Below are 25686 nucleotides of genomic sequence, written 5' to 3'. Positions count from 1 at the left end.
GTAATTTAAATTTTATATTTTTTTTCATAAAATTAGATAAATATTACGTATATATATTTTTTTTAACTAAGGAAAATAAATCTTATTCGTTTTTATTATTATGGTTGTTGTTGTAATATTATTATTTTAGTGTTATTACATTTTTTAGTAGTTTAGCCTGCCCTAGGTTTGACATTCCAACTCCAATTATTTTTAGTGGAAAAATAGAATTACAAAACCATTATAGAAATTCTATATTATTTGAAGATAAAAAATAAATAAATTTATGTTAAAAATTACATATGTTTTTTTTTAATGGAAGACTAATCAAACTTTTATATATATATAGAGAGAGAGAGAGAGAGGGATACGTATGTGCCATTTCTAAGAATGTGATGGGTCACATTATTGAATTGATTAAAATTTAAATTTATTTCTTATTTATTAAAGTACGTGTTTTTATTTATTAATCTTAATAAAAAATGTTTAAACGTATTTACAAAAAAATTAAAATTTTATAATTAATATTTAGTAATTAATTTTTTATTTTCTATTTTTATATTAGTTATTATATAAAAATTTTATAATATTATTTAATCAGTAAAGATCTAGTACATGGTTACTATAAATTTATTATATGCTTTTTGAAAAAGTACATCACTCAAATTACCAGAAAATTATATAATCTTTATTACAAGCATTTCTAGGATTCAGCCCTGGTCGGGTCGGGTATAAAGTAATTGGATATTGCTGGGCAGGAAGGTCCGGGAATAAAAGTATTCGGGTTAATTAGCTCCGGCTATTTTTTCCACCATTGAACACGGCCGTTCCTGGTGTTCCTCTCCTCTTCTCTCTTCTCTGTTCTCTGTTCTCTTTTCTCTGTTCTCTGCTATCTTCTATATCTTCTTAACGATATCATTAACACGCTCGTGGTGGAGTTTGATGGACGCGTGCCTCTGAATATTATTTCACTTCGACTTTGTGAACAGGTACCAATTTTTTCAGTCTTCGCGCAAAGACCGCCTTTCTCCGTCTATCGCAACTGGTTTATCGTGGCTTTCTCTTCTTCAATCTCGCTCTCTCTTCTTTTACTTGGTTCTCACTCTCTGTTCTATATTTTATTGGATCTAGGTTGGCGAATAGCTTTCGTGTTTGGTATTTGCAGTCTGCGATTGAGGCTTCGTTCTAGGTTTCAGTCGGCATAAATAAGGTATGACATTCGAATTTATCTCATTTGTTTACTTCTAGTTTTCAGTATATGTATCCATTTCTTCGTTCATTATGAAACTATATGGAGATACTTCCTTTGTAGAAAATAATTTGGTGCAGCTTTTCAATTTTGCATCAACATTTAGGTTGAGGGTCTATGTGCATGTTTGGTGGCTGCAGGGGTGAGTGTGCCAGTAGGTTGAGGGGTGAGTGTCTGTGTGCTTGGTAGGGGTAGACGGTGGAGGTGAGTGTGTCTGCTCGATTCTGTTGTTTCTTCAAAGTGAAGAGGTTTTTATTCATCTCTTGGACTTCTCTTTGAGGGCCTGTTCGAGGTTCCTGGATTTTCAATTGATCTGTTGATATGTGTTTGTACTTACTACTATATAAATATTGATGTTAGCCACAGTAATTTCTAACTATTATTTTGTGTGTCATAATTATTTGTGGCAGTTGAAACTTCTAAAGAAGTTTGAGTTTTGTGTCTGCAATGGACATGGATGGGCATCAAGATGAGAGGGAGGACATGGACTCACAGATGCGGGAGCACAGGGAGGGGGATTTGGAAACAGAAAAATCGAGTAAGCATCGGAGGAAAAGCAAGGACCATCGAAGTAAAGACCGGTCGAAGAAAACCAGTGATGATGTTTCAAAAGACAAAGAGAAAGGAGTTAAAGATTTTGAGAAAGATAGAGTGTTGAGTGGGGATAAGAGGAAGGAAGATAGAGATGAGCACGATAGAGATCGAAGCAAAGATGCTAAGTCAAGGGAAAGAGACTATGAGAGGGATAAGCATCGGGAAAAGGAGCGTGAGCGGGAAAGGGAAAAGGAGCGTGAGCGGGAAAGGGAAAAGGAGCGTGAGCGGGATAGGGAAAAGGATCGAAAGGACAAAGGGAAAGAAAAGGATCGAGGAAAGGACAGAGATGTTGAGGAGACTGATAGGGGGCGAGATAAGGAGCGAGGTAAGGAAAAGAGTCGGGAGAGGGACAAAGATAAGGAAAGAGAAAGAGAGAAGGCGAAGGAAAAGGATCGAGAAAAAAATAGGGAAAGAGAAAAGCAAAGGGATTATGAAAAGGATAGAGATAAGGAAAGGGCTAAAGAGAAAACAAGAGAAAAGGATAAGGAAGCAGATAAAGTGAAAGAGAGATTGAGAGATAGAGATCGAACAAGCAAGAAAGCTCATGAAGATGTCCATGAGAGTGGTAAGGATGAAGCGGAAAATGACAATGAAGATAATGGGAATAGGGTTGAAGATGAACAAGTTGCTAAGCGTACATCTGGTGGAGTACAAGTGCCAACGTTGGAGCTTGAGGAGCGCATTTTGAAGTGAGTAAATCTAGATGCCTCTTATCATCTATGTTATCTATTAATGTTTAAGATTGATCACCAATATGTTATCATTTCGAACTTTTCAGGATAGTTTTCTGTCCCTTGGAATGTTGAAACTGTCACAGTCAATTGGTTATGTCTCTGAGTTAGTTGCCTCTTTTGTTGTTGGCTTCAATTCTGTTTAACACTAATAAAAGCTAAGGAATTTTCCTGTAACAGCAAAAAAATTTTCAATCTTTTATTCTAGGTGTCTTCCTTATGTATGGAAAATAGAAGCATATCCAAGAATCATGCTTAATGCTTGAGATAAGAAAAAAAAGGTCTTGGCACCAAGAATTTTAATGTATTGAATCTGGTCAACATATCCTGTTCTGTTTTATCCGTACATCCATGTGGACACTCTTAGCTGATCAGTTAACAAGTAGAGAACTTGTGGATTGTAATTCTAGTAATGTTCTTTTGGTGGCCATAAAAATGAAGAATCCTTATTGATGGGAAAATATTCTTTTTTCATGCTCTTTTGCTTGTCAGGTTGAAGGTCTTTCTTATCAGCTATTTCTCTCTTTCATAGCACATGAATGTTGCCCATTTGTGGCTTAGTTATCCCAATTGCCCATGACAATGGATTCAAATCTTTTTCAGGATGAGACACGAAAGACCCACGAACAAGTCTCAGGGTGTTTCTGAGGTTTTAGCATGGGTGAACAGGAGTCGTAAGCTTGAGGATAAAAGATATGCTGAAAAAGAGAGGGCCTTGCAGCTCTCAAAGATTTTTGAAGAGCAGGTTAGTAAGTCTTGTCTTAGTCATTTTCTGCAATATGTAGGATCAAGATTTTCTGATTTAAGCAATTAAACCTTTTATCAGGATAATATTGTCCAAGAGGAAAGTGAAGATGATGAGGCTGGCCAGAATGGTACTTGTATGTTTTTCTTTTACTTCAAGTTTTTCTTACTCACAGCAAGCTAATATCTTAGATTAGTTAGATGTAAATGGATATTTTGTTGCTAAAATTTTGTGGTGGAATTCTTAAATGATGTTTTTCCTTTCTCTCCCTTTGTTGTATTAAGCAAGAGGGTGACATCCATATAAGCAGGAATATACGTTAATGATACCAGTATATAAGATTCCCAGACTCACTGAACCAGAACTTGGGAGACTGTAAAACTTAATATTAAGACTTAGAAGTTTTGGGTCTCGCTGAGGCACTAGAGAGTTTTGTTTCTTCTGCCCTTCCAGGGAATGAGATTGAAGAAGGAGAATAAAGCTCTTTGGTGAGAGGCTTTTTGTGCTTGGCTGTGGGGGATTTGGTTGGGGAGACATGCGTGAATCTTTACAGATCATAGTTTCCCTTTTTGATTCTTTAAGATAAATGTCCTTTTTGGCCTTTATGTGGCAAGCGATTGCCATTTTAAAGATGCTCTTTCTCTATATTGAGTAGAGATTGGTAGTATTCTTTTGCAAGAATAGATGATCTCATTTTTTCTTTCTTTTTTCTTTTCTTTGGGAGGGTATGTAATCCTCCATCTTTTGCTTTCTTCTCCATCATGTTAAAATTTTCTTTCTGTTGAGAAAAAGACTTAAGATTTAAGCATATGAGAACTAAATATCTAACCCTACGCAAAGTGGACTCACCATTTTAATTACTCACCTTTTTTTGCTTTCTTTAAGCCCAGAACATAGCTAGAGGAATAAGAGCAATAACCCTTTTACTATTTTGTCAAATTCAATTCTTCCTGTGCTCTGCTATGATTGAACCCAAAACTACTCAACTAAGTTTCCACAGGCCTAAGACAGACTCCTACAGTTGATAGTTCTGGAGCCAAGCTTGGTGGAATCAATTGCATTTTTACTATCTTATTCTTCATGTAGTATTTTGGCTATAGCTCTCTAGCTGCATGCATGCTTGATGGTCTATGCAATGATTTTCTTACGTTTTTATGTAGTTTTGCTGATCCACTTTGGTTTTGAACATGTCTTGACAGACAATCTGGCTGGGGTTAAAGTTCTACATGGTATCGACAAAGTAATGGAAGGTGGAGCAGTTGTTTTGACTCTCAAAGATCAGAATATCCTTGCTGATGGTGATATTAACAATGGTAGGCATCATTTTGCACCCGCTCATTTGTATTATAAGCTGGATTGCGATAGATAATTGACATTTTTGTTTGACAGAGGTTTTTGATCTGATCTGGCAGAGGTTGATATGCTTGAAAATGTGGAAATTGGAGAGCAGAAGCGACGAGATGATGCATATAAAGCTGCAAAGAAAAAAACAGGGTTGTATGATGATAAGTAAGTTGAAACTTCTATGGTGCTTTATTATTTTGTGAATTTGCAAGAATTAATTGATTAAACTACCATTCATTTGTCTTAGGTTCAATGATGATCCTGGTTCAGAGAAAAAGATACTTCCACAATATGATGATCCAGCTGCAGATGAGGTCTGTCATTTGGCTTAACCTGTTTCTTGAAATTTCTTCTTGAAGCAATCTGCGTAAGTTTATTTTATGGTAATCTTTTTCTTAATTGATATATTCTTTTTTCAGGGCATGACTCTGGATGAAAGAGGACGTATTACAGATGAAGCAGAGAAGAAGCTAGAAGAGGTAACTTACTTATGTCGCATGCATTAGTGTTAGAACGATGGGGAATATGATTAGTTTTCTTTAGCTGATAGATGACCTTTTTTTTTTCTTTTAATTTGAATTGTCAGCTTCGTAGAAAATTACAGCGTCCTTTAACTAATCGTTTCGAAGATCTTGAACCCTCTAGTAAGATCTCCTCAGATTATTACACTCATGAGGAAATGCTTCAATTTAAAAAGCCCAAGAAAAAGAAATCGTTGCGGAAGAAAGAAAAATTGGATATAGATGCACTTGAAGCAGAAGCAGTTGCCGCAGGATTGGGGGCTGGGGATCTCGGTTCTCGTAATGATGGGAGGAGACAAGCTGTTAGGGAGGAGCAAGAGCGATATGAGGCTGCATTGCGGAATAATGCATACCAGTCAGCATATACTAAAGCAGATGAGGCATCTAAATCACTGCGACTGGAGCAAACTCTTCCTGTTAAAGTGGAGGAAGATGAAAATAATGTGTTTGCTGCTGATGATGATGATCTTCATAAATCTTTGGAAAGAGTTAGGAAATTGGCCCTTAAAAAGCAAGAAGAGCCTTCATCTGGTCCTCAAGCAGTTGCACTTCTTGCAACCTCCACCACCAGCAATCAAACTACAGATGATCAGAACCCTACAAATAGGGAGTCACAAGAGAATATGGTAGTCTTTACAGAGATGGAAGAGTTTGTCTGGGGCCTCCAGCTTGATGAAGGTAATTTTTCTTATTAAGTATAAAACTTGTATATTCATGGTTGAAGTGAGGGAAATCTTTTATCTAGTCAGCAGGTAGCAAATCTTTTGTTGTATCAATATTAATGCATCTGGTTACCATCTTTTTTCTGGAATTTGATTATTATTACATACATCCTTGTCATTGCCAGTGCTGCATTATTATTATTATTTTTTGATATTATTATGTCCATATCTTCAATGAATTATTTCTCACTGTATGGTTTCCGAATATATATTCTCAACTTAGTTTGAATTATTCCTGGAAGAATAACTATCATGAGCATTCTATTTCCTTGCTTATCGTGAAGTGAATTTTTTGTTACTGCTTATATTTAAATGGATATCATTTTTTATTTTGATCCTTCAGAAGCCCACAAGCCTGAGGGTGAAGATGTCTTCATGGATGAAGATGAAGCACCAAGAGCTTCTAATCAAGAAATAAAAGATGAAGTTGGTGGGTGGATGGAAGTTAAAGACAGTGTTCAAGATGAAAACCCTGCTGAAGATGATAAGGAGGAGGTAGTTCCAGATGAAACCATTCATGAGGTTCCAATTGGCAAAGGATTATCAGGTGCATTGAAACTGTTCAAGGAGCGAGGAACACTCAAAGAAAGTATTGAGTGGGGTGGGAGAAACATGGACAAGAAAAAAAGCAAACTTGTGGGAATCGTAGATGATGATGGAAACAATGACAGATTCAAGGATATTCGCATAGAGAGGACTGATGAATTTGGGCGAATTGTAAGTACTAATTAACCAAAATTTACTTTAGATTCGTTGTGCTGTAAATTTGTTACTCTTATATGTTTCTGAACCATGTACATATTATATTGCGAAAAAAAAAAATCACTAACTGTATGACACCATGCATGTGCTACATGCAGAAATAGGATAGGCATCTCTTTCTTTTTCTGGCTGAGTGGTATCTTGCCCTATTATATTTGCCATTATGATTAGGTTTTTAACAGTTTGATTAATTATGGTAATAATAATACTTTGAAAATTATTGAATTGTGTTTGTGATTTGCTTAAACTGCATAAAGTGGATGTTCAAATTTTGGTCTTAACTATGATTATCTTCATCTTCATTTGTCGTCTTTTTAGTCTATGATTGTCATAGTTAATTTGAACTGTGGGTAACAACAATTTTAAGCTCTGTTTCCTGTTTTGATTCATTCTATTCCCTTGCCAGATGACTCCCAAGGAAGCCTTTCGAATGATTTCTCACAAGTTCCATGGTAAGGGGCCTGGCAAAATGAAGCAAGAAAAGCGTATGAAACAATATCAAGAAGAGTTGAAGTTGAAACAAATGAAAAACTCAGATACACCGTCACTTTCTGTAGAGAGGATGAGAGAAGCTCAAGCTCGATTAAAGACGCCCTATCTTGTCCTCAGTGGTCATGTGAAACCAGGGTATGCTTTTTCTTAACAATGATGGCTAAGATTTTATTGATGGTAGCAGGACAGCTGTTGTTTCAAAAAGTTAAAAATTATTATTTGGTCCATACAATGTGGTTTAATGACATAATTCTAACAACTTATATAATATTATATATATATATATTATAGCTATCAAGATTTGCCTTCATGAGTTTCAAGGAATTTCTGCACTTTGGATGGTTGAAATCAATTTATCGCACACCCTACTTTAATTCACAAGTCATTATTTGTTAAAATGGTCCTTGATGCAGCCCGACTTGCATTTGATGTTGATGCTATCTTCCTTACATTTAATTCTATTGATATTTGGGAATTTTTATTGGTTGGTTGTCTGATGAATAACTCTGTTGATCTATAAATGATCAACGGACTGCTTGCCTTTGCTAAAAAGTCTAAACATATGTAACAATATGTTTCTTTTTTTTTTGTTTCATACTTTTTCTTTTCTTGTATTGATGTGCTAACATATTCTGCATTCTTTACATGTTGTATTTTCTTCAGTCAAACCAGTGATCCAACTAGTGGTTTTGCTACCGTTGAGAAGGATGTTCCAGGGAGCTTGACACCAATGCTTGGTGATAAAAAGGTCAGTCAATCCCTAAATCATTCTTCACCTGCACATAGATGCATATATGAGGCATATGTTTCTTTGTAAGTGCATGAGGGATGTTTTTTGTGGTTGGATAAAAATATATATATATATATGTGTATGGAGAAAGGCTTGTATGCATGGAGACTAATGCATGCTACGACTGGACTCTTTTTTTTGTTTATTTGATCGGAGATCATAAGAGATGCCTTCTCTTTTAAAAAACCCTACTTCAGAGCTCCCATAGCTGGTGGTAGTTTTGTGCCAGCTTTCTTCAGGGCTTTCACAAAGGTCTGCTCTTATCTGCTCTAGTAGTTGTTTAGTCAGTACGTTTCTGAGTTCCCCAAGTTTTCATACCATCGTATATTTAAGCTAGTGAAATATGAACCATTTCTTGTGATCCAAGCTCACTTGTGGCACTTGGACATGTTGGTTGGTGATTCTGCATAGTCATGATTGTAGAAAACAAGATTTTATTTGTTTCAATCTTCCCCTTTTACAATTTTGAATACGAAAAGCTAAAAGAAGCTAACAACAAGCTGGACGTCTGTCAGGTAGAACATTTCTTGGGGATAAAGCGCAGGGCTGAGACTGGGAACGGAAGCACACAAAAGAAGCCAAAAATCTGAAAGTTTGTATTGCCAGTATACAAGCAAATTATGAATTCTATGCATGGAAAGCAGAATATTGATAATTTGGTACATTAGTTTACTATTACTCTATCTAATCTGCTTGATCATATAATATATATATTTCATGTAGATCAAGAATCTAAGCTTTCTGCTCTGCAACTCTGCATGAGAATCTAAGCTTTTCAACTCTGCAACTCACATAATTTGCATTACTCCTGAGGTGGGTAGAGGATATACAATGATGAATGGAGATTTTTCTATGAATGATGAATAGAGATTTTTCCATTTACAGTTTCTGTACGTACTGATCTTAACCTGTTCTGGCGATGCACGTTATTCTTTATTCCAAGTGACCTATTTCTTGAATCAACGTGGATTATATAACTCAGATTTTTTTTTTTTAAAAAAAAAAACAAAAGTTGATCATAACTCTCCTAATTTTCCTTTGTTGGAGGATATTTTATCGCAAATTCATATAATTTTTTATGATGTATGCAATAATCTTGTATAGATTATAATATTAGAATTCATAAGAATTTTCCTGACCGTGGGCTGGATGTACTTTATGATGGTAGAAGCACATACTTTATTCTGAGTTTTTGTCTGGGTATTGTATTTTTTTTTTTCAGTTTATGTAAATTATTAATTTTATAAGGGGGCACATTTTTATATGATAAATAGCATAGACTTAACAATAAAACTATTACTGAAAGGCCATTATGTGGCACTCAAGTACCCTTTTAGAGAAATTCTTTTAATCTATATAATATTTCTAAATCTACACGATTTATATTAACTATAATATTCAAGTTAATGAAATATTGGGCTGTAAACCACATATGATTCACAAAAGTAGAACATTAAAAGATCATAGTTTTATATTCTATTTGTCTCTATTTTCATTTGATTTTCACATAATTTTTTGAGATTTATATTAAAATAATAATAAAATAAAAATTTAAAAAATAGTCAATATAACTGAAGTATATCTCAGGATAATAGAATTTTAGAAGAAGATAATCTTGCACTTGAATATTAAAAATAAAAAATATATGTAGCTCATAGTTTGATTCAAACTTCGACTTGATATTACCTATTACGGGCTATGCCAACAAGTCGGCTAACCCTTTTAGAATATTTCTTATATTTTGGTCGAGTCCAACCTGCCTTAGCTTTTGTATTGGCTGATCCCAACCCATACTGATCAAATCAGCCCATCTATTTTGACGCCTTTTCTCGGTTATGTAATTGAAATTGAATGTTTAACTGCATAAAGCTACTTTAATGATTACACAGAAAAGAAGAGATGAGTACAGATCAGTATAGAGAAAGAAATGGGTTGCAACATGCCCAAGAACTTGTATTTATGATGAAGTGAATAATTTTCAGTACATTCATAGTTGATATACCCGAATGAATGACAATATACATACATATATATGCTCCTGCAAAATGAAATGGATGAATAAACTTGCAGAGATGAAGTTAATGAGTTGTGTACTTGCGAACATGAGCACAATCCCCAGCCTCACATATTAACACAGCCTTCTCCTCTATATGATTTGCCAGGTCCGGTTGCAGCTTAAGATACTCCTTCCTGACAAATGAAGCAGCTTTTTCAGCATGATCTGTATCTACAAAAGCAAGACAGCATCCCCGGAACCCAGCACCACTGAACCGTGTCCCAAATACGCCAGGAGCCTTCAGGAGGATCTCGTAAAGTTGTATCAGCGGCTCCGAACCTTGATAACCATCAATTGTCAAAATTCTCAATAATGTCAAACTGAAATCCCATTATTGATTTTTATTTTTGTTTGTTTTGCAAATTTTTACTAGTTTCGGAAATTTGTCAATCTACCGGATGATATTAGAAAATATTTGTTAATTAGAATTTTGAAATGAGAAAACCTTGCTTTTAGAGAGTTTGAAATAAGAAAGTCTTCCGTATGTAAAGCTCTCGGTAAAAACAGCAAGGAAAATCAAGTATGGAGAAGGGAAAAGCAACGCTGTCACTACATCACCATGGTTCTATGTGCTGAGCATATACAAGTTTAATGATTGTATAACTTCTGAGTCATGGAAGCTAGAGTTAATAGACTATACCACATTCATAGTTTTTGATGGAACTTAGGCCAGAAGCTGAAATGAGCTTTCCAAATTCTTCCAGATTTCCTGAAGCCCAAGCTTCAAGTCCTGAAATAGCACAATAAGCTCCCAGTTGATGAATAACAAAACATTGCTAATACAGAAACATGATAGCGGAGCAATATATACCATTATGTTTGGCATAGAGCAGTACCTTTCCTAACCCGCATATTCTCAGAGAAATAATGCTCTGCTCTTTTGGCTAGATCATGCTCTAATTTGCTCTGTATGAGAAAGTGAAATATGGATTAAGAATTCCATAGATAGAACTAGCTTGAAATACAATTCTGTTGTTTGATAAATTTCAACGGTATGAATGTATGGCAATTACCTTGTGAGCTTCATAAAACTCTGGGTCAACTGTTTGGGAGAAAAAAAGAAGAAAGAAAACAAAAACCCAAGTATTAAGAGATCTTTTTCAATAGAAACTGATAGAAATTAGCGGAAACTCGAAGATGAAGTCAAAAAATACTTGCCATTGCACAACCGAGGTTCCACTTCCACATTTCCAGAGGCTCTGAACAACATAAAAGAAAGAGGTGTCATAAACCTCTAGTCACATCCTGAAACCTTAGTATTCCGAAATGTAACAAAGATGCGTCGGTTACCAACAAGATAGATTTCAAATCTAAGTTTCTGGTGTAAGCCAACAAGGTTTTCTATCAATTGATTAACGTTGAAGTTAAGTCCAACAGATTTGAAGAGAGTGAGCGTCCTTTTGAATTAACTATAGTTTTCACATGATATATTCTTTGCGCTAACAAACCTAAAACAACTACCAGTTGATTTCCTTCACCAATGCACTATCATCACCTCTCAGCAACACAAATATTGACTAGCAGAATTTACATCTCAGTTAAGTGCTTATTTTGATTTCCTGCAATCTAATTCATTAGTTACATTACATATCAGCAAAACTATTGCAGATAAGCATCAATAGGAATTGACTTTATACTTTACTAATTAGTTAGCATGGTGTCCGAACTCTATGATGCACATACATTAACCAGAAGTAAACGGAAAAGAATAGGAGCATCAAGATACAATTCAGTTAATTTTATATGTCAAGGGAAATGGATCATACTCAAGAAGGATCCTAGCAGCCTCTTGGCACTCTGCAACGCGGTAATTATATCCAGGATTCGTAGTCAAAGCCTGCCTCAAGCCTGAAAATGCCAATAATATCTTGTATGCTTTCTGAAATTCAGTTTTGTTGTCCTTTAGCAACTTCGGTGGATGTATAAGACAGTGTTCTTTAGTCTGCAGGTGTCACATTGGCCTCATGAAAATCAAACTCAATGAATATTATAGAAAATCCACAAATTCCATCTTTTTATTTCTAAAATTGTGGAGTTGGATTCTTCACAACATTCACAACTAATACAAGCAATAAAGAAAAACTACCTTGCAGTCCATGTATGTTAGACACCCATAGCTTGAAAGCAAGATTGCAGATTGGTCCAAAATGCCATTCTTCAGGCCCAAATACTCATTTTCAATAACCCTACACATGCACCAAAGTCAATCTTAAAATGCCCAATGCTTTTACAAAAAGGGATGTGCGGCCTTTGTCCATAATCCAAGTATAATTACAACGAAACTGGTAGAAGCTTACCTAGGACAAAAATCAAGCTCGGTTGCAAGTAATAAACCTTTCCTTTGGTTAACTAGTTAGGGCATGAATTGAAATAAATTATTCTAGTTTTTGTATAAAAAAATTCGTAATGAGGTGAAACTGAATGTTAACTCAAGCCACTCAAAAGATCAAATCACCTTACTGAGTGGCTTCCAAAGTCACCTTCTATTTGAACTTTGGAAAAGTTTACTCTTTGTGAATTTGAGTATTTTCTTTAATAGAGGAATCGTAAAAAATAATATATGGGTTGAAAATAGAAATAGAGAGAATTTAGTCAAAAAAATAAAAGTCCTAAGAGGTTTTTGAAAGCTAATCCTGAATTATCAAGAGGTCTCCAATAATAATGCCAAATGAAAATCCTGAACTAAATATGTAGCTCATGTTTAAGTTCTAGATGTGATGTAAACATATAGAAATCAAGTAGATTGGTTATATGGCTAAAAAAAGAGAGGGCACAAAGAGCACACCTGTCATATTCTATATTTTCAGTAGGTGAAATCATCAAATTATTTGCACTTTCTAAAGCTAGCAAGTAAGCAACTCCAACCTGTCAAAGAAATGTATCATTTAGTTAATAGTAGGTATCAAAAGAAGGATTTAACTTCAAAGGAACTACAAAAACTTCAGAGATTCTATATGTACGAGATATTAGTGAGAAACCAAGAGCAAGTCATAAAAGACACTGAAATTGTCAAGAAACTCTAATAAGTAGCTGTTTCAATAAATTTTGATGGTAACTATATATCTTTTCACACGAGATACCAATATTAAAACCCTCCATCTTAATACATGCCCTGGATGACCTTAATAACAAGGTAAGCACACCAATTACTTTTCTCTAGTTTTCATAGCACTAGTGCCAATCTGAACTTGGAGTAACTAGCTAAATCTAGTTGCATTGAAGCTCCAATTACAACTTCTAAACTATGTAACTGTTGCTTGGAAAGATTTTAAACCAAATTTGAAGTGTTTGCGGAAAGTACAAGAATGACTTTGATGGTTTTACTTTACCTGCAGAAGCCATTAAGATTTTGGTTTGGAAATTGGGAGTGAATACCCGTGCAATATGTTTTATATGTCACTGGATGTTATTTATTGATGATAAGATGTCAAGGTTGTCTCCCAGTCTCCATGTTTTCTATGGCATAAGATGGTATTGTGGTCTTCTTTGTGGGCAAAGGTTCATGATTTTTTTCTTGGGGGTTTTCTTTATCCACTTAAGAAAGGGACTGGGCTGTTTTATTTTTTTATTGAAGTTAATATCTTTTTTACTTTTCTGTGTTTCAGAAGAATTTCTCGTCCTTCTTTGTATTTTATCTCTTTCAATAACTTTTTTTCTTTTTTTAATGAAAATAAAAAGATCAAGCCCCTTTAATTTATCCCCATGAAAAGTTATTGGAAAGAATTTAGTACAAGTATCCCAGTCAAAAGTTTGAAAAGGTAGTTCGCTTTTCTGCTCGATTGTATAATTTTTAGATCCACATACTAAAATCAAATGATGGTTTTCATTTAAACATGAACCAGGATGGCCCAAGATAAAGATATCTCAAGTGGCCCTCAAAGCCAAAATCATCATTATATAAGTCACCATGTTTAACTGAAACAACAGAAGGAAATTCTGCTCAGAGGATTAATGCTGATGCAAATATATGAAAAAGAGTACACTCAACAATAGAAAAATGACATGGTAATTCAAGTATGAATGAGCTGTGGATAGCTTGTAATAAATCAAACAAGAAGAAGAACACTAACTTACAGCAGCAGAAGAGCTAAGGCCTGAGCTGTCCATACCCTCGGAACCACAAATATATCCTATGAAGCCCTGCAAAAGTTGAAACAAACGATGATCTAGATATTCCAAAGTCAAATCAGAGTTTGAAAACGATAAAAGGAGTATCAGCCCATTCCTAATGCAGCTTTCCACAAGGCAGCTATTCAGAAATACTCATTAGACAAGGTAAAGTACTTGAGGCCATATTGGAAGATACTAGTTGGTTTTCTATACTCTTTTGGATCCTAAGAAGTTCATAATCAATCTATGGATGGGAGAAGGAATCCGCTCAAGATGACAGAAAGCATTTTTCTCATAATTCTGCAGAGACGCGTGAACCTGAGAAAGAATGTGTCAAAGGAATCAGAACTCGGCATCATTTTCTCTCACCAGTGTGATTAAGATATCTCTCACTGTTAGACACATTACCATTTGATTAGCCCTTATTCGGTGTGGGGGTAACTTGTAAAAGATTGTTTTTATTTCCATTCTACAAGAAGAGTTATGTAGACCAACATGAAGTTCTTAGAAAAACAGGGAGATATCTCTAACCTGTGATATATGGTTTCCTCTGCTCTGCAGTGCATATAGCGCCCCTCTAGCATAATTTCCCCAGCTCGAATATTTTTTTATCTGGGAAGACTCACTTGCATGGATCTTGCTGTTCTTCAGAGCAATACCTTTTGGGTGCTGGGCTTCATCCACTCTATAAAGCCGTTTGGTTAGCTTTGGGTTATTATATGCCTTACTCTAGTGCAGCTTAATGTGAGCATATGCTCATAGAATAACTACAATATCTTTCTTAAGCAAATGATCGGTGAATATTATCACACAGCTGCTCTTTCAGAAAGCAAAAAAAGTACATATTTTTGATATGGAGTCCGCCATGATGGCTACACCACCAGCACTTAATAAAAGGAATAACCCCAAAATGAAGCCAGAAGCTTGAACTCCTACGTCCAAGGGTGGTGGGTTACCATCCATCAGGTCAGGTCTTTGGTCAGAATGCACCCATTCAGAGTTTTTCTAGAGGGTACCAGGAAATGGTTTCTGTACTCGCCAATCTTGTATTTATGAACAGCTTAAGAGACTTTCAGCAATTGAGAGCATAGTGATTAGCAGTGGAGCAATTTTGAAAGATGTACATAAAATTCAAGGGTATGGTTCTTGCAGTAGGATAAAAACAAAACTAATGTTTTATCACATTCTCCATATGGGCACAAAATAGAAGAAGTATTCAAACTGATATCAACAGATACATCCCCCAACCACCATAGAATAACCACATAATTCCAATTTAAATACCGAAATCTAATTTAGTCATCTGATGACAATGTTTACTCCAATTACCACAACGTATCAGGAATTGTAATACTCAACAGAATAGAGACCCCTAATTAACATGTAAGTCACCATAAGAAGCAAAAGTGTGCCAAGCACCAGTCCTTACAATACACTTCATCCACTGTTACATTTCTTGGCGGTCAAGGCCAATTTACTTTGCCTCTTTATCAAGAATTAAATGCCAAAAATACTAAGTCAATTTTCTAGCATCACATTTTCAAATATATTGCAAGAGATGCATGAAGAATATACCTGAACTTAACTTCTCCGGCAAACTGCTTTGAATGCACTAAAACCTAAACCAAGAAATCCAAGGACAGTTAAGCAGAAGATGACATTGCAAGACAAAAAGGAATGGTTACATAGGAAACATTTTATGTCAAGGCTCTTATATAGGCACTTCTCAATACTTTTGGCCAGTAACTTTATTCCTTGCACCCTGTTAAAGAATCTCAGAGAAATGAACAATAAAACACAAAAGAGCCCACCTTGATTTGTGGTTCAAAACCACTCATGTAGCGATATTTTTTCAGGATATCCAACTTCCATAACTGAACTATCCATTCTTCTTCTCAAATACTAGTAGATAAATATAGTACGTAAGAATTTACTTGCTTTTACAAAGGCTTTTAAACACTTGCATGATACTCAATGTTCTGATACTCTGGAGGTTATTATTCTTTCCTTTTATTGTAAAAATGAAAGACCAAATGATACCTGTAATTACCTCAGGGTTACCAGAAGGAACAAATCCAAGGAGAATTCCCCTATTAACTGTCATAGCTGATACATTTCCACCCTGCAAATATTAAAGGCAATTGGGAAGCAGATTTTTAGATCTCTGCATATTACACTTTGGGAACTTAAGACTTGGATGAAATGTATCACATAGGAATTCCGTAATGCACAATTAGTGGGGGTGGGGCCACAATGTTCATAGCAAAGAGTCAAGTACTGGTATTTTAACAAATTGAGAAAAATGAATCGAATAATGGTACAGTAAACCAACCTGGTGATCGATGTGGGCTCCCAAGGGACATATCCGATAAGGGGAGACAACAACCCGGACTTCCTCAGTGCCTCTTCCAGACAGCTCAGAGACTTTTTCCTTCATTGCCTTAAACTAACATCCCAAAGCATGGCAAGGAATACAATATCAGCATACTAAATCAATACATACAAGGTCATATGCATGAGTTTAATAATCAATTTTGAAGAAAATATTTTTAGCGAGAGAAATGAGGAAAATAAGTTAAGCAGGGGATAAGAGATCCTCTTCAGCAGCTAAAAAAGAAAAATGAAACAAACAAATAAGATCAATAGAGATCGAACCCCATTTCTTTTGAAGTTGTGTTTTTATTAGTTTTATGCAGTAAATTGGTGTTTGGATCAGCTTCCATATATCTCGAAAAATTTATTTTTCATTCTAGTAAAAAACAAATTATCAACATCTAGAATCCCCATTCCAGGAGAATTACTTCTCATCTATTACCACTTCAGTACACTTTGCGAACCAAATAAAAGCTGAGGAAATAAAGGCAGCTCTTTCCAAAAAGGATGTTTCCTTAAACTAAACCTGAACCACATTCCTCAATCATAAAAAAAAAAAAAGAAAAAGAAAAAATCCGCTTAGCATATAGCCTTCAGTTTCGAAATGAGCATTTAAACGACTCCCTAAAAATATCCAACAACAGGAGACTCCACTTGCTGATTTCTTTCACCACGTCAAACCATGAAATGATCACCAATGAAACATTGTATAGAAGAAATTACATACAGATCCCAGCATATTTATCAGAATAAACACAGATTTGGAGTTGTTTAGAAATACCCACTAACGGGAAGAACAACAAGAATGCAGTTCAAATAATCACAACACAGATAAGGATAATCACCTGAGACTCGGTTGGCCAAGAATACTCGCCCATTTTCCCAGTTGCTCTGGTACACTCAGATCTGTCCCTTCTTCTTCAACTCGAACCCGATTAGCAAAATCCTTCAAAACAAAAGAAAGGACCCGATTGAATTCAAGCTCAATCTTTTGCTCTTATAGGAGGTTTCACATGCCTAAGTGTTGTGACGTTTAATATATGCAAAAGAATGAAATGAACGAGGAGGGTCGGTTCGTGAACCGGAAAATTCGGTTGAAACGTCAAATTTATATCCTATTGATTCAGACCAGAGACCACCTCGGTGCATGCGATAGGACTAAACAGAGAAAAGATAATTAGTTAATTTAATAGTAAATTTCTATTTTTTTCTTTCGTCAAAAGTCAAATTTATTATTAGATTTGGGATAAAAAAGGGCAAAAATATTTTTTTTTAATTAAAAACAAGTATCATCTGTATCTTACTTTTCCAATTTTGTACATACAAACACGGACAAAAATAGCTGAACTTATCTGATTTTGCAATGAAATATCTCTCCAACGATCTGGATCGAAATGTTTTGATAAACCTAGCAAGTGGTCCTAATCCTTCCTTGGTTTCCGGAGATGGGGTGAGACGGGACTCAGCAGTTCAGATACGAGTAATAGAGTGTTATGCCATCTGTTCAAGAGTGATTCTTAGCAGCCATGCACGATCTTAAAAAGAGTGCAACCTAAAAAAGAGGTATCTGCTACCCCCCATTTCCGTTCGGATGAGTGAACCAGAAGCAGCTCTACAGTCTACAAAAGCTACTCTCTCAGATATTGGGGAAGTCTAATAATTGATTGGTTTTCTTTCAGTTAAAATGCAAATGGAGTTAAGTCGTTCTAGTTCAAGTTCAACCCTGCTCAATTCTCCCAAGCTCCATCCTCGAAACCCGCGATTCATCAATCCAAACAAGGCATTTAATAGGGAAAAGAGAAGCACTAGTTTGAATTTCAGTTCCGAGTTGAGAAAATACGGTGACGTTTTGGGACGTTTCTCGAGACGGGAGTCGTCGATTGTTATCAGAGCGAGCAGTGGAGAGGCGGAAGTGGGAACTGCAGTCGTGGAGAAGCCCAAATTGGGAAGGTTTCAGGTGTCTGAGGGTTTTCCGACGCCGTTTGGCGCTACAGCTAGAGATGATGGGGTTAATTTCGCAATTTTCTCAGCCAATGCGGTTTCTGCTACTCTCTGCTTGATGAGTCCCGCTGATTTGCAGGAGGTCAGTAGATAATAGTTTAAGGATTTTCACAATTTTGAACGATACCATATTGAATCAACCAAATTACTCTGTAGTGGTGTAAATACAAGACAGTGACTGTTTAATTAGTAGCTATCATGTTCGAAGTACAGCAATTATTTTCCTTTTCTTTTAATCTCTTCATCATATTTCATCTGTTCGCTCATCTCCTATATGGGGAAAACAGAGTGAATCCTTTCGTAGTTAGCAACACTTGGTCCATTTTCTATTCGCCAATTTCTAGTTTTGATTCTAATGCTACTCTTAATATTTATAATTATAATAAAATTTATTATTACTTTGATTTGCCAACTGTAAATTCCCACAATCAAGTACAGAATTCATAAAGGATTTGAAGGTGGGTTACAATCAGTTTAACACTATTTGTCTTTTAGGAACTTAGACACAATGTTAACGTTAAGCATACAAAGGCTAATATGAAATCTGAACTGGGATTGAGTAGGAACCGAATGGATATTAATCCAAATGGAACCTTAGTGAATAGCACTTCACATCAAATCATGTGGATGACAAGAATAATCCCAAACAATATGCTTTTAGAAAAATCCTGCGACTTCGTGTGCATACTAAATCTTAGTATTGTTAAATTTCTTAGCCTTTTAGGTCTGAGTGACAATTCTTTCTAATTCTCTGGTGCAGAATAAGGTCACCGAGCAGATCTCTCTTGATCCATTGACCAATAAGACTGGTGATATCTGGCATGTTTTTGTAAAAGGAGATTTCAAAGATATGCTTTATGGTTACCGATTTGATGGCGAGTTATCTCCTGAAGAAGGGCAGTATTATAATTCTTCTTGGATATTGTTGGATCCATACGCAAAAGTTAGTATTTTGAATTCATGCTTTATTTATAGATTGCCCTCTAGTGACATTGAGTTCATTTGCCTTTGTTTTGAACTGGGACATAATATGCTTCTTGCGTCCTGATCCAACAACTACCAGGGATGGGTTTATATGTTTTGAAGTTTTATAAAAACCGATTTCCCTTCATTTTTCCAGGCAGTTTTAAGCAGAGGAGAGTATGGTGTTTTAGGACCTGATGATAATTGCTGGCCTCAAATGGCCTGCATGGTCCCTACTTATGAAGATGAGGTATACATATCACTTGGCAGTTCAGCATGTATCTTTTTTTTCCATTGTATTCTTTTAATTTTTTTGTTTAGCCATTTAGATGGCATGTGCTATTCGACTCCTGGTAAAATGTAAGAATATAAGTAGAATAGTCTTTGAAACTTCGCATCATTCTTATAGAAAATTGAATTTTTCTTTTCTTGTACTTGAGTAAAAACCAACGAATTTTTGTATCATCTCGAATGTAAAGTTATTTGGATTTCACTCTGAGTCCATTTAAATATTTGGATATTTGATGGTTTTCCAGTTTGATTGGGAAGGGGATTTGCCTCTGAAGTGCCCGCAAAAAGATCTTATAATATATGAAATGCATGTGCGAGGTTACACGAGGCATGAATCAAGCAAGGTTGAATTCCCTGGTACATACCGTGGTGTTGCAGAGAAGCTGGACCACTTAAAGGTAATGACATGATTGGAAATAAGGCTGGACCTTGTAAATATGTTTCATGGGTTGATTCCAATAGAAGTTACCAAGTCTAATTAATGTGATTTGTTTACTATGGGCATCTTTAGACAATAAAGTGCTGCTGCCAATCTTGCATTATACTGATAATCATTGTTGTCATGGCCTTGGCTGTAATCGCCATTTCTTTAAGATATTGCTAGAAAGATTTGTAGGTTTTTGTTGTGCAATTTTAGCTCTATTGTGGATCAAATAATCACAAAATTATCAGTAATTTTGTGTAGGTGATTAATATTCTGTACATATAAGCTCTTTATCTGTTTGGCAGGAACTTGGGGTTAACTGTATAGAATTAATGCCATGTCATGAGTTCAATGAGCTGGAATACTACAGCTACAATTCTGTCTTGGATGACTACAAGTACGATCTTTGACCTTTGGTAGGGAACTTAAATATTTCAAGATGCAAGACTTTTTCAACCGGTGAATTTTTTGAAGTTTTTGTACAATTTTTCACCATTAAAACAAATGTTAGCTTGCATGTTAATTACAAAATCGTAAAATTAGGACTTGTTTTGCTTGGTTTTATAACTTAAGCATTGATTGACGTAAATATCCTCAAATTGAAGAGTCCTTACTTATCTTTCTGAGTAGATGACCTGAAGAAACAGGTTACTTTTTCCTAATTCATGAACTTCAAAAATTTGCCTACCTGTACCTTGACAAATTCTGGTTATAACATGATCTAATTAAAATGTCTTGTCCAGGTATAATTTTTGGGGATATTCTACTGTCAATTACTTTTCTCCAATGATTAGGTATTCATCTACTGGCATTCGCAACAGTGGCCGAGATGCAATTAATGAATTTAAGCTTCTTGTCAAAGAGGCACATAAAAGAGGAATCGAGGTGATTGCTAGTTGCAATATGATTGAGCATTTATTTCTACAAATTGATATACTCCCATTTCGAATTTGCTTATGCAGGTTATTATGGATGTTGTTTTCAATCACACAGCTGAAGGAAATGAGAAAGGTCCCATTCTTTCTTTCAGAGGTGTTGATAATAGTGTCTATTACATGCTTGCACCTAAGGTATTGCTCAAGTAACTATTCTGAGTTTGTTTCTGCTTTTTAAAGAAAAATTAATAATAATTTGGAGATTATTGTTGTAATTGGCATTTCGTTAGTAAAGGGCTGTGCTTCTCCATTCTATTTGCTTCTGCTTCTAAAATAAGTTTTGTAAAAAAAAAAAAGATTAAAAGAATAACAAGTGTTGCTTCTTTCAAACTTCTACTACAACGTGGAACTCACTGAATATGATTCAACTAGAAGAGCTGAAAATTGTGCAGAGCTAAAGTTATATTGGTGAAGTAGTGAAAACACATCCCTTTTAATTAGGCAAACTTTTACTACCTGCTAAAATGGATCTGAGAATATTAGTTTTTATGTCACTTAATGAAATTGACATGCAATGTCATCTTGATGGTTAACTGCTAAAATGCATTACTACTGTGAATTCTATCTTGTCTCTTATTTTACAGGGAGAGTTTTATAACTATTCTGGCTGTGGGAATACATTCAATTGCAACCATCCTGTTGTACGTCAGTTTATAGTGGATTGCCTAAGGTAGTTTAAGTAGAATTGTCTACTTGAGATTGTTTCTTTTTTATTTGGTTCTTCTTCTTTTTTTTTTCTTGACATGGAGTTGAAATTCTGTGTTGCTTTCATGTAAAACAGATATTGGGTAACTGAAATGCATGTGGATGGCTTTCGATTTGATCTTGCTTCTATTATGACCAGAAGTAGCAGGTATCTGCTGATCTTCCACCTGACTTCTTTGTCCTTGCTGAACTAATACAAGTAATTTGGGTTTTATTCTGTTTCTTCTTCAATTTAAGTTCTTCTTTCTCAACAGTCTATGGGATGCAATCAATGTATATGGGAATCAGATAGAAGGAGATTATCTGACAACCGGTTCCCCCCTCAGCTGCCCTCCATTAATTGACATGATAAGCAATGATCGAATACTCCATGGAGTAAAGGTATTTTACTTCCTGCTTGTTGTCACTCTGCTTCCGGATTATGTTATCATTCTGATGAATTAAGTTACTATACCCTTGCTTTCAGTCAGCAGTCCTCCAGGCAATATCTTTAATGTGCCACCTCTCTAATCAAATATCTTGTCTTTTTCCAAGTAGCTTATCGCTGAAGCATGGGATACAGGTGGTCTGTATCAAGTTGGTTCATTTCCACACTGGAGAATTTGGTCGGAATGGAATGGGAAGGTTAGTACAGGAAGTTGAATTTTATGTAATATCAGTCAATCTTTTCTCCTATATTAGCAGGGAAGCAGCGTAAGATTTAAAACATGAATAAGGAGACTCAAATTCCATTATTATAGTTTACAAAACTGCAGATGGTGACTTTGTTTTATCAGATGGTTAATCATCCACTACTTGTTTCACTTTTTTCATGTAAAAAAATATTCAGCAGATAGAGAAGAAGCAGGATAATGGGAAAAACAAGAGCAGTTATGAAACAGGACATTTTAGATCTGTTAAAATATGAAGAGATGCACAGATGTCTGTTCTCTTACATTGCTTGAAAGTGCTTTGCCTTCTGAGACATTTTAACCATCCATATGGAATGTTTGAATTGTCCTGGAATTGCATTTCACTCTTCAATAGCTACCATTACAGCCAAAATGATAAATTCACTACATAGCTTTCACCTCTAGCACAGTTCCTATTTTTCTAGACCATATAAACATCCTCGGGCAAATTTTGACATGATTCAGTTATTGTTGTTAATGAAAATCCATATTGTTGTCCATTTCAGTATCGTGACATAGTGCGGCAGTTCATCAAAGGTACTGATGGGTTTTCTGGGGCTTTTGCGGAATGTCTTTGTGGGAGCCCTAATTTATACCAGGTCTATCTTTGACCTTGTTATTTTTAGTTACTGGTTTTTAAACTTGTGTTTGCTATGATCTCTTTCTGTGCATCTATTGGTAGTTGTCAAATCTCCCACACCATAAATTCTTCTAAGTTCAATTAACTTATTGAACTTCACTAACTGTATTTACGATTCAGGAAGGAGGAAGGAAACCTTGGAACAGCATCAACTTCATATGCGCACATGATGGTTTTACTTTGGTGGATCTGGTAACTTACAATGACAAGCACAACCAGGCAAATGGAGAAGACAACAATGATGGGGAGTCCCATAACAATAGTTGGAATTGTGGACAGGTGCATGTTAATCGTAGAAGTATGTAATAATCCCCCATGGGTTTTTTTTATGCTAACTGTCATTTTCTGTAACTGATATGAAAAAGAAAAAGGCAGAAATGCAGTTAAGATCGTAGCTTGCTCTGATTAGCTTTGTGCTCCCTCACATACTGAACACACATGTTTTACTGAGGGAAATGTTATGTAGGAAGGAGAATTTGCCAGCATTTCAGTTAAGAGATTGAGGAGAAGACAAATGAGGAACTTCTTCCTCTGCCTCATGATTTCCCAAGTAAGATTTCAGTATGGGCAACTCTGTTTGCTTTTTTTTTTTGTGGCATCTGTAGCTTTCCAAGAAATAACTTCTTGTCAGTATCGGTTGATGTAGTAGCCCAAAATGTTGTCTTTACTCTTTAGGATCAACATTTGTGATGAACCTCCCAGCACTTTGTACAACGAATTGTTCTGGAAATGTCTTTCTTCTGACTTCTTAGTATGATTTTTTGGCCAGGGTGTCCCAATGATATACATGGGAGATGAGTATGGTCATACTAAAGGGGGAAACAACAACACATATTGTCATGATAACTATGTTTGATCCTCTATACCTTATGGTGTCTGCAGTTTTTGTTAAACCCTATTATTGAGTTTCAGGGATCGTTGACTTCCTGACAACTGTGTACAGATAAACTACTTCCGGTGGGATAAGAAGGAAGAAGCCTCTTCAGATTTCTTCAGATTTTGCTCTCTTATGACCAAGTTCCGTCAGTAAGTATCTTTCTGCATCATTCTCTTATTATTCTAATTGGTTTCTCAGTTGATGGCATTGGCATATATCTTGTTGAATATGATCTTGCAGTGAATGTGAATCACTTGGTCTAAACGATTTCCCCACAGCAGAGCGACTGCAGTGGCATGGTCATTCGCCTGGGATGCCTGATTGGTCTGAAACAAGTCGATTTGTTGCATTTACCCTGGTAACTTTGTCATCTGTCCTTCAAGTTTTCCTTAGACATTGATATACTGAACATAAGTAACCGTGAAGGATGGCATGAAAAACATAGGCCCTACTGAACACATTTTTGGCAGTCTGGTTTTGAAATAGAAATAAGGTCATAGCTAGGGGAAATTTTGCTTTGAAGTGAGGGAAGAGCACATGTCAAAGCTAGTTTACAACTTGGCCAGACCAAGAGGGTGGCGCCAGGTTGGTCTAATTTAGGTGGTTCTACCCTGGCCAAGAGACCACTTACGTCCCAGACCTTTCGTAGCTCGATATCATTTACCGGTATTTAGGTTGAAATTTATTATATTCTCATTCTACTTCTAAAACTTAATTGTTTACTACATAAAAAATTTAGTCATAATCTACATTTTGATGTTTATTTGAATTAATTTCAGTTATATGTCCAATTAACAATTATTGATTTATATTTCCTCCTGTTAAGAGAAGAATCACAAAAATAACTTATTTGTATTCGACATAAAACTGAATTAGAATTAGAATATCATAGTCATAAATATTTATTCTATATTTATTGCATTCTTATTTGTACTAAATAGAATTGAAATTTGAACTAAACTCAAAACTAGATTTATGAGGCTTTGTCTAGATGTGGTTATTGTGAGGCGACTTGGCTGCATGTCTTTTAGTTGGGTTCATATGGACCTCAGGTGCTATGACCAAATCCTAGAATTCCATACTTGCTGTTTCCAGTTGAATAATTTGATCGAGCCTTGCTACACTTTTTCCCCAGATTGACTCTGTGAAGAAAGAAATCTATGTCGCATTCAATACGAGTCATTTACCCGTCACCATTTCACTACCAGAGCGGCCTGGCTACCGGTGGGAGCCCTTGGTAGACACTAGCAAGCCTCCGCCATTTGATTTTCTCTCAAGTGACGTTCCGGGAAGAGAGACTGCTCTGAGACAATATGCTCATTTTCTAGATGCCAACCTCTATCCTATGCTTAGTTATTCTTCCATCATTCTATTTTTGTCACCGGATGAAAATAGTTAGCTTAAGCTCTAAAGTATGAACATATATGTGCGTTTATATCTACGTCGGTGCCTTATTATTCTTTTGCGAGAATAATTGATTCAAAGAAGTAAATTTTTTTGTGCTTCATTTCAAAAGGCTTGCAAATTGTATCACCCTCAAGAGGGGCCAGTAAGAGAATGTCATATGTATACCTCTATGCAGTCTGTAAACATATGTTTATGAAGTTATATGCTTCTGGTCAAACCAAAGCATGAAGAGCAAATGGAAAAGAATACTGAAAGGCAAAGTACGGAATTGTTTGATGTGGTTGGATTTTGTTTTACTTTAAAT

At 35.6% G+C, this 25686-nt stretch overlaps 3 protein-coding genes across 9 annotated transcripts; 2 read left to right on the top strand and 1 right to left on the bottom strand.

The window, feature by feature from the left end:
- The first annotated feature begins 767 nt into the window (after positions 1 to 767).
- DOT2 (SART-1 family) lies at positions 768 to 10459 on the top strand. 6 transcript variants are annotated; one of them, XR_002538889.2, is made up of 15 exons: positions 768 to 968; positions 1111 to 1189; positions 1639 to 2511; positions 3157 to 3298; positions 3380 to 3434; positions 4498 to 4611; positions 4711 to 4807; positions 4890 to 4956; positions 5062 to 5121; positions 5229 to 5841; positions 6229 to 6602; positions 7054 to 7274; positions 7803 to 7887; positions 8445 to 8588; positions 10092 to 10459. XR_002538889.2 is itself a non-coding variant. In XM_022035733.2 (15 exons), exons 4-15 carry the CDS (start codon positions 1676 to 1678, stop codon positions 8517 to 8519), a joined length of 2739 nt encoding a protein of 912 aa, XP_021891425.2. In that variant the 5' UTR covers positions 768 to 968; positions 1111 to 1189; positions 1369 to 1432; positions 1639 to 1675; the 3' UTR covers positions 8520 to 8822. The 6 variants fall into 6 exon arrangements, 5 of the variants coding, with proteins under 5 accessions (XP_021891425.2, XP_088063813.1, XP_021891426.2 ...); XM_022035733.2 differs by lacking the exon at positions 10092 to 10459 and adding an exon at positions 1369 to 1432 and having other exon boundaries at positions 8445 to 8822; XM_088207687.1 differs by lacking the exon at positions 10092 to 10459 and adding an exon at positions 1369 to 1476 and having other exon boundaries at positions 8445 to 8822.
- Positions 9846 to 17731, bottom strand: GALAK (galacturonic acid kinase). The gene is made up of 15 exons (XM_022035736.2): positions 17551 to 17731; positions 17314 to 17414; positions 16428 to 16541; positions 16146 to 16217; positions 15671 to 15714; positions 14627 to 14780; positions 14060 to 14125; positions 12771 to 12850; positions 12072 to 12171; positions 11752 to 11927; positions 11144 to 11184; positions 10999 to 11027; positions 10822 to 10891; positions 10626 to 10715; positions 9846 to 10264 (listed from the first exon to the last, which is right to left on the bottom strand). Exons 2-15 carry the CDS (start codon positions 17344 to 17346, stop codon positions 10008 to 10010), a joined length of 1326 nt encoding a protein of 441 aa, XP_021891428.1. The 5' UTR covers positions 17347 to 17414; positions 17551 to 17731; the 3' UTR covers positions 9846 to 10007.
- Positions 17732 to 17773: 42 nt separating this feature from the next.
- ISA1 (isoamylase 1) lies at positions 17774 to 25658 on the top strand. Of its 2 annotated transcripts, XM_088207688.1 has the most exons (18): positions 17775 to 18551; positions 19230 to 19412; positions 19590 to 19682; positions 19969 to 20121; positions 20453 to 20544; positions 20891 to 21032; positions 21110 to 21217; positions 21667 to 21752; positions 21864 to 21935; positions 22042 to 22168; positions 22325 to 22411; positions 22965 to 23057; positions 23219 to 23377; positions 23565 to 23648; positions 23868 to 23948; positions 24042 to 24124; positions 24216 to 24333; positions 25111 to 25658. In XM_088207688.1, exons 1-18 carry the CDS (start codon positions 18153 to 18155, stop codon positions 25372 to 25374), a joined length of 2424 nt encoding a protein of 807 aa, XP_088063814.1. In that variant the 5' UTR covers positions 17775 to 18152; the 3' UTR covers positions 25375 to 25658. The 2 variants fall into 2 exon arrangements, 1 of the variants encoding a protein (XP_088063814.1); XR_015813342.1 differs by lacking the exon at positions 25111 to 25658 and having other exon boundaries at positions 17774 to 18551; positions 23219 to 23396; positions 23868 to 24124; positions 24216 to 24281.
- Positions 25659 to 25686: the final 28 nt, after the last annotated feature.

This window comes from Carica papaya, chromosome 7, assembly GCF_054855325.1.
Source record: "Carica papaya isolate Zhongbai chromosome 7, ASM5485532v1, whole genome shotgun sequence".
Taxonomy (NCBI): Eukaryota; Viridiplantae; Streptophyta; class Magnoliopsida; order Brassicales; family Caricaceae; genus Carica; species Carica papaya.
The sequence above is the reverse complement of the archived record's forward strand: the minus strand, read 5'-3'. Positions and strand labels throughout refer to the sequence as shown.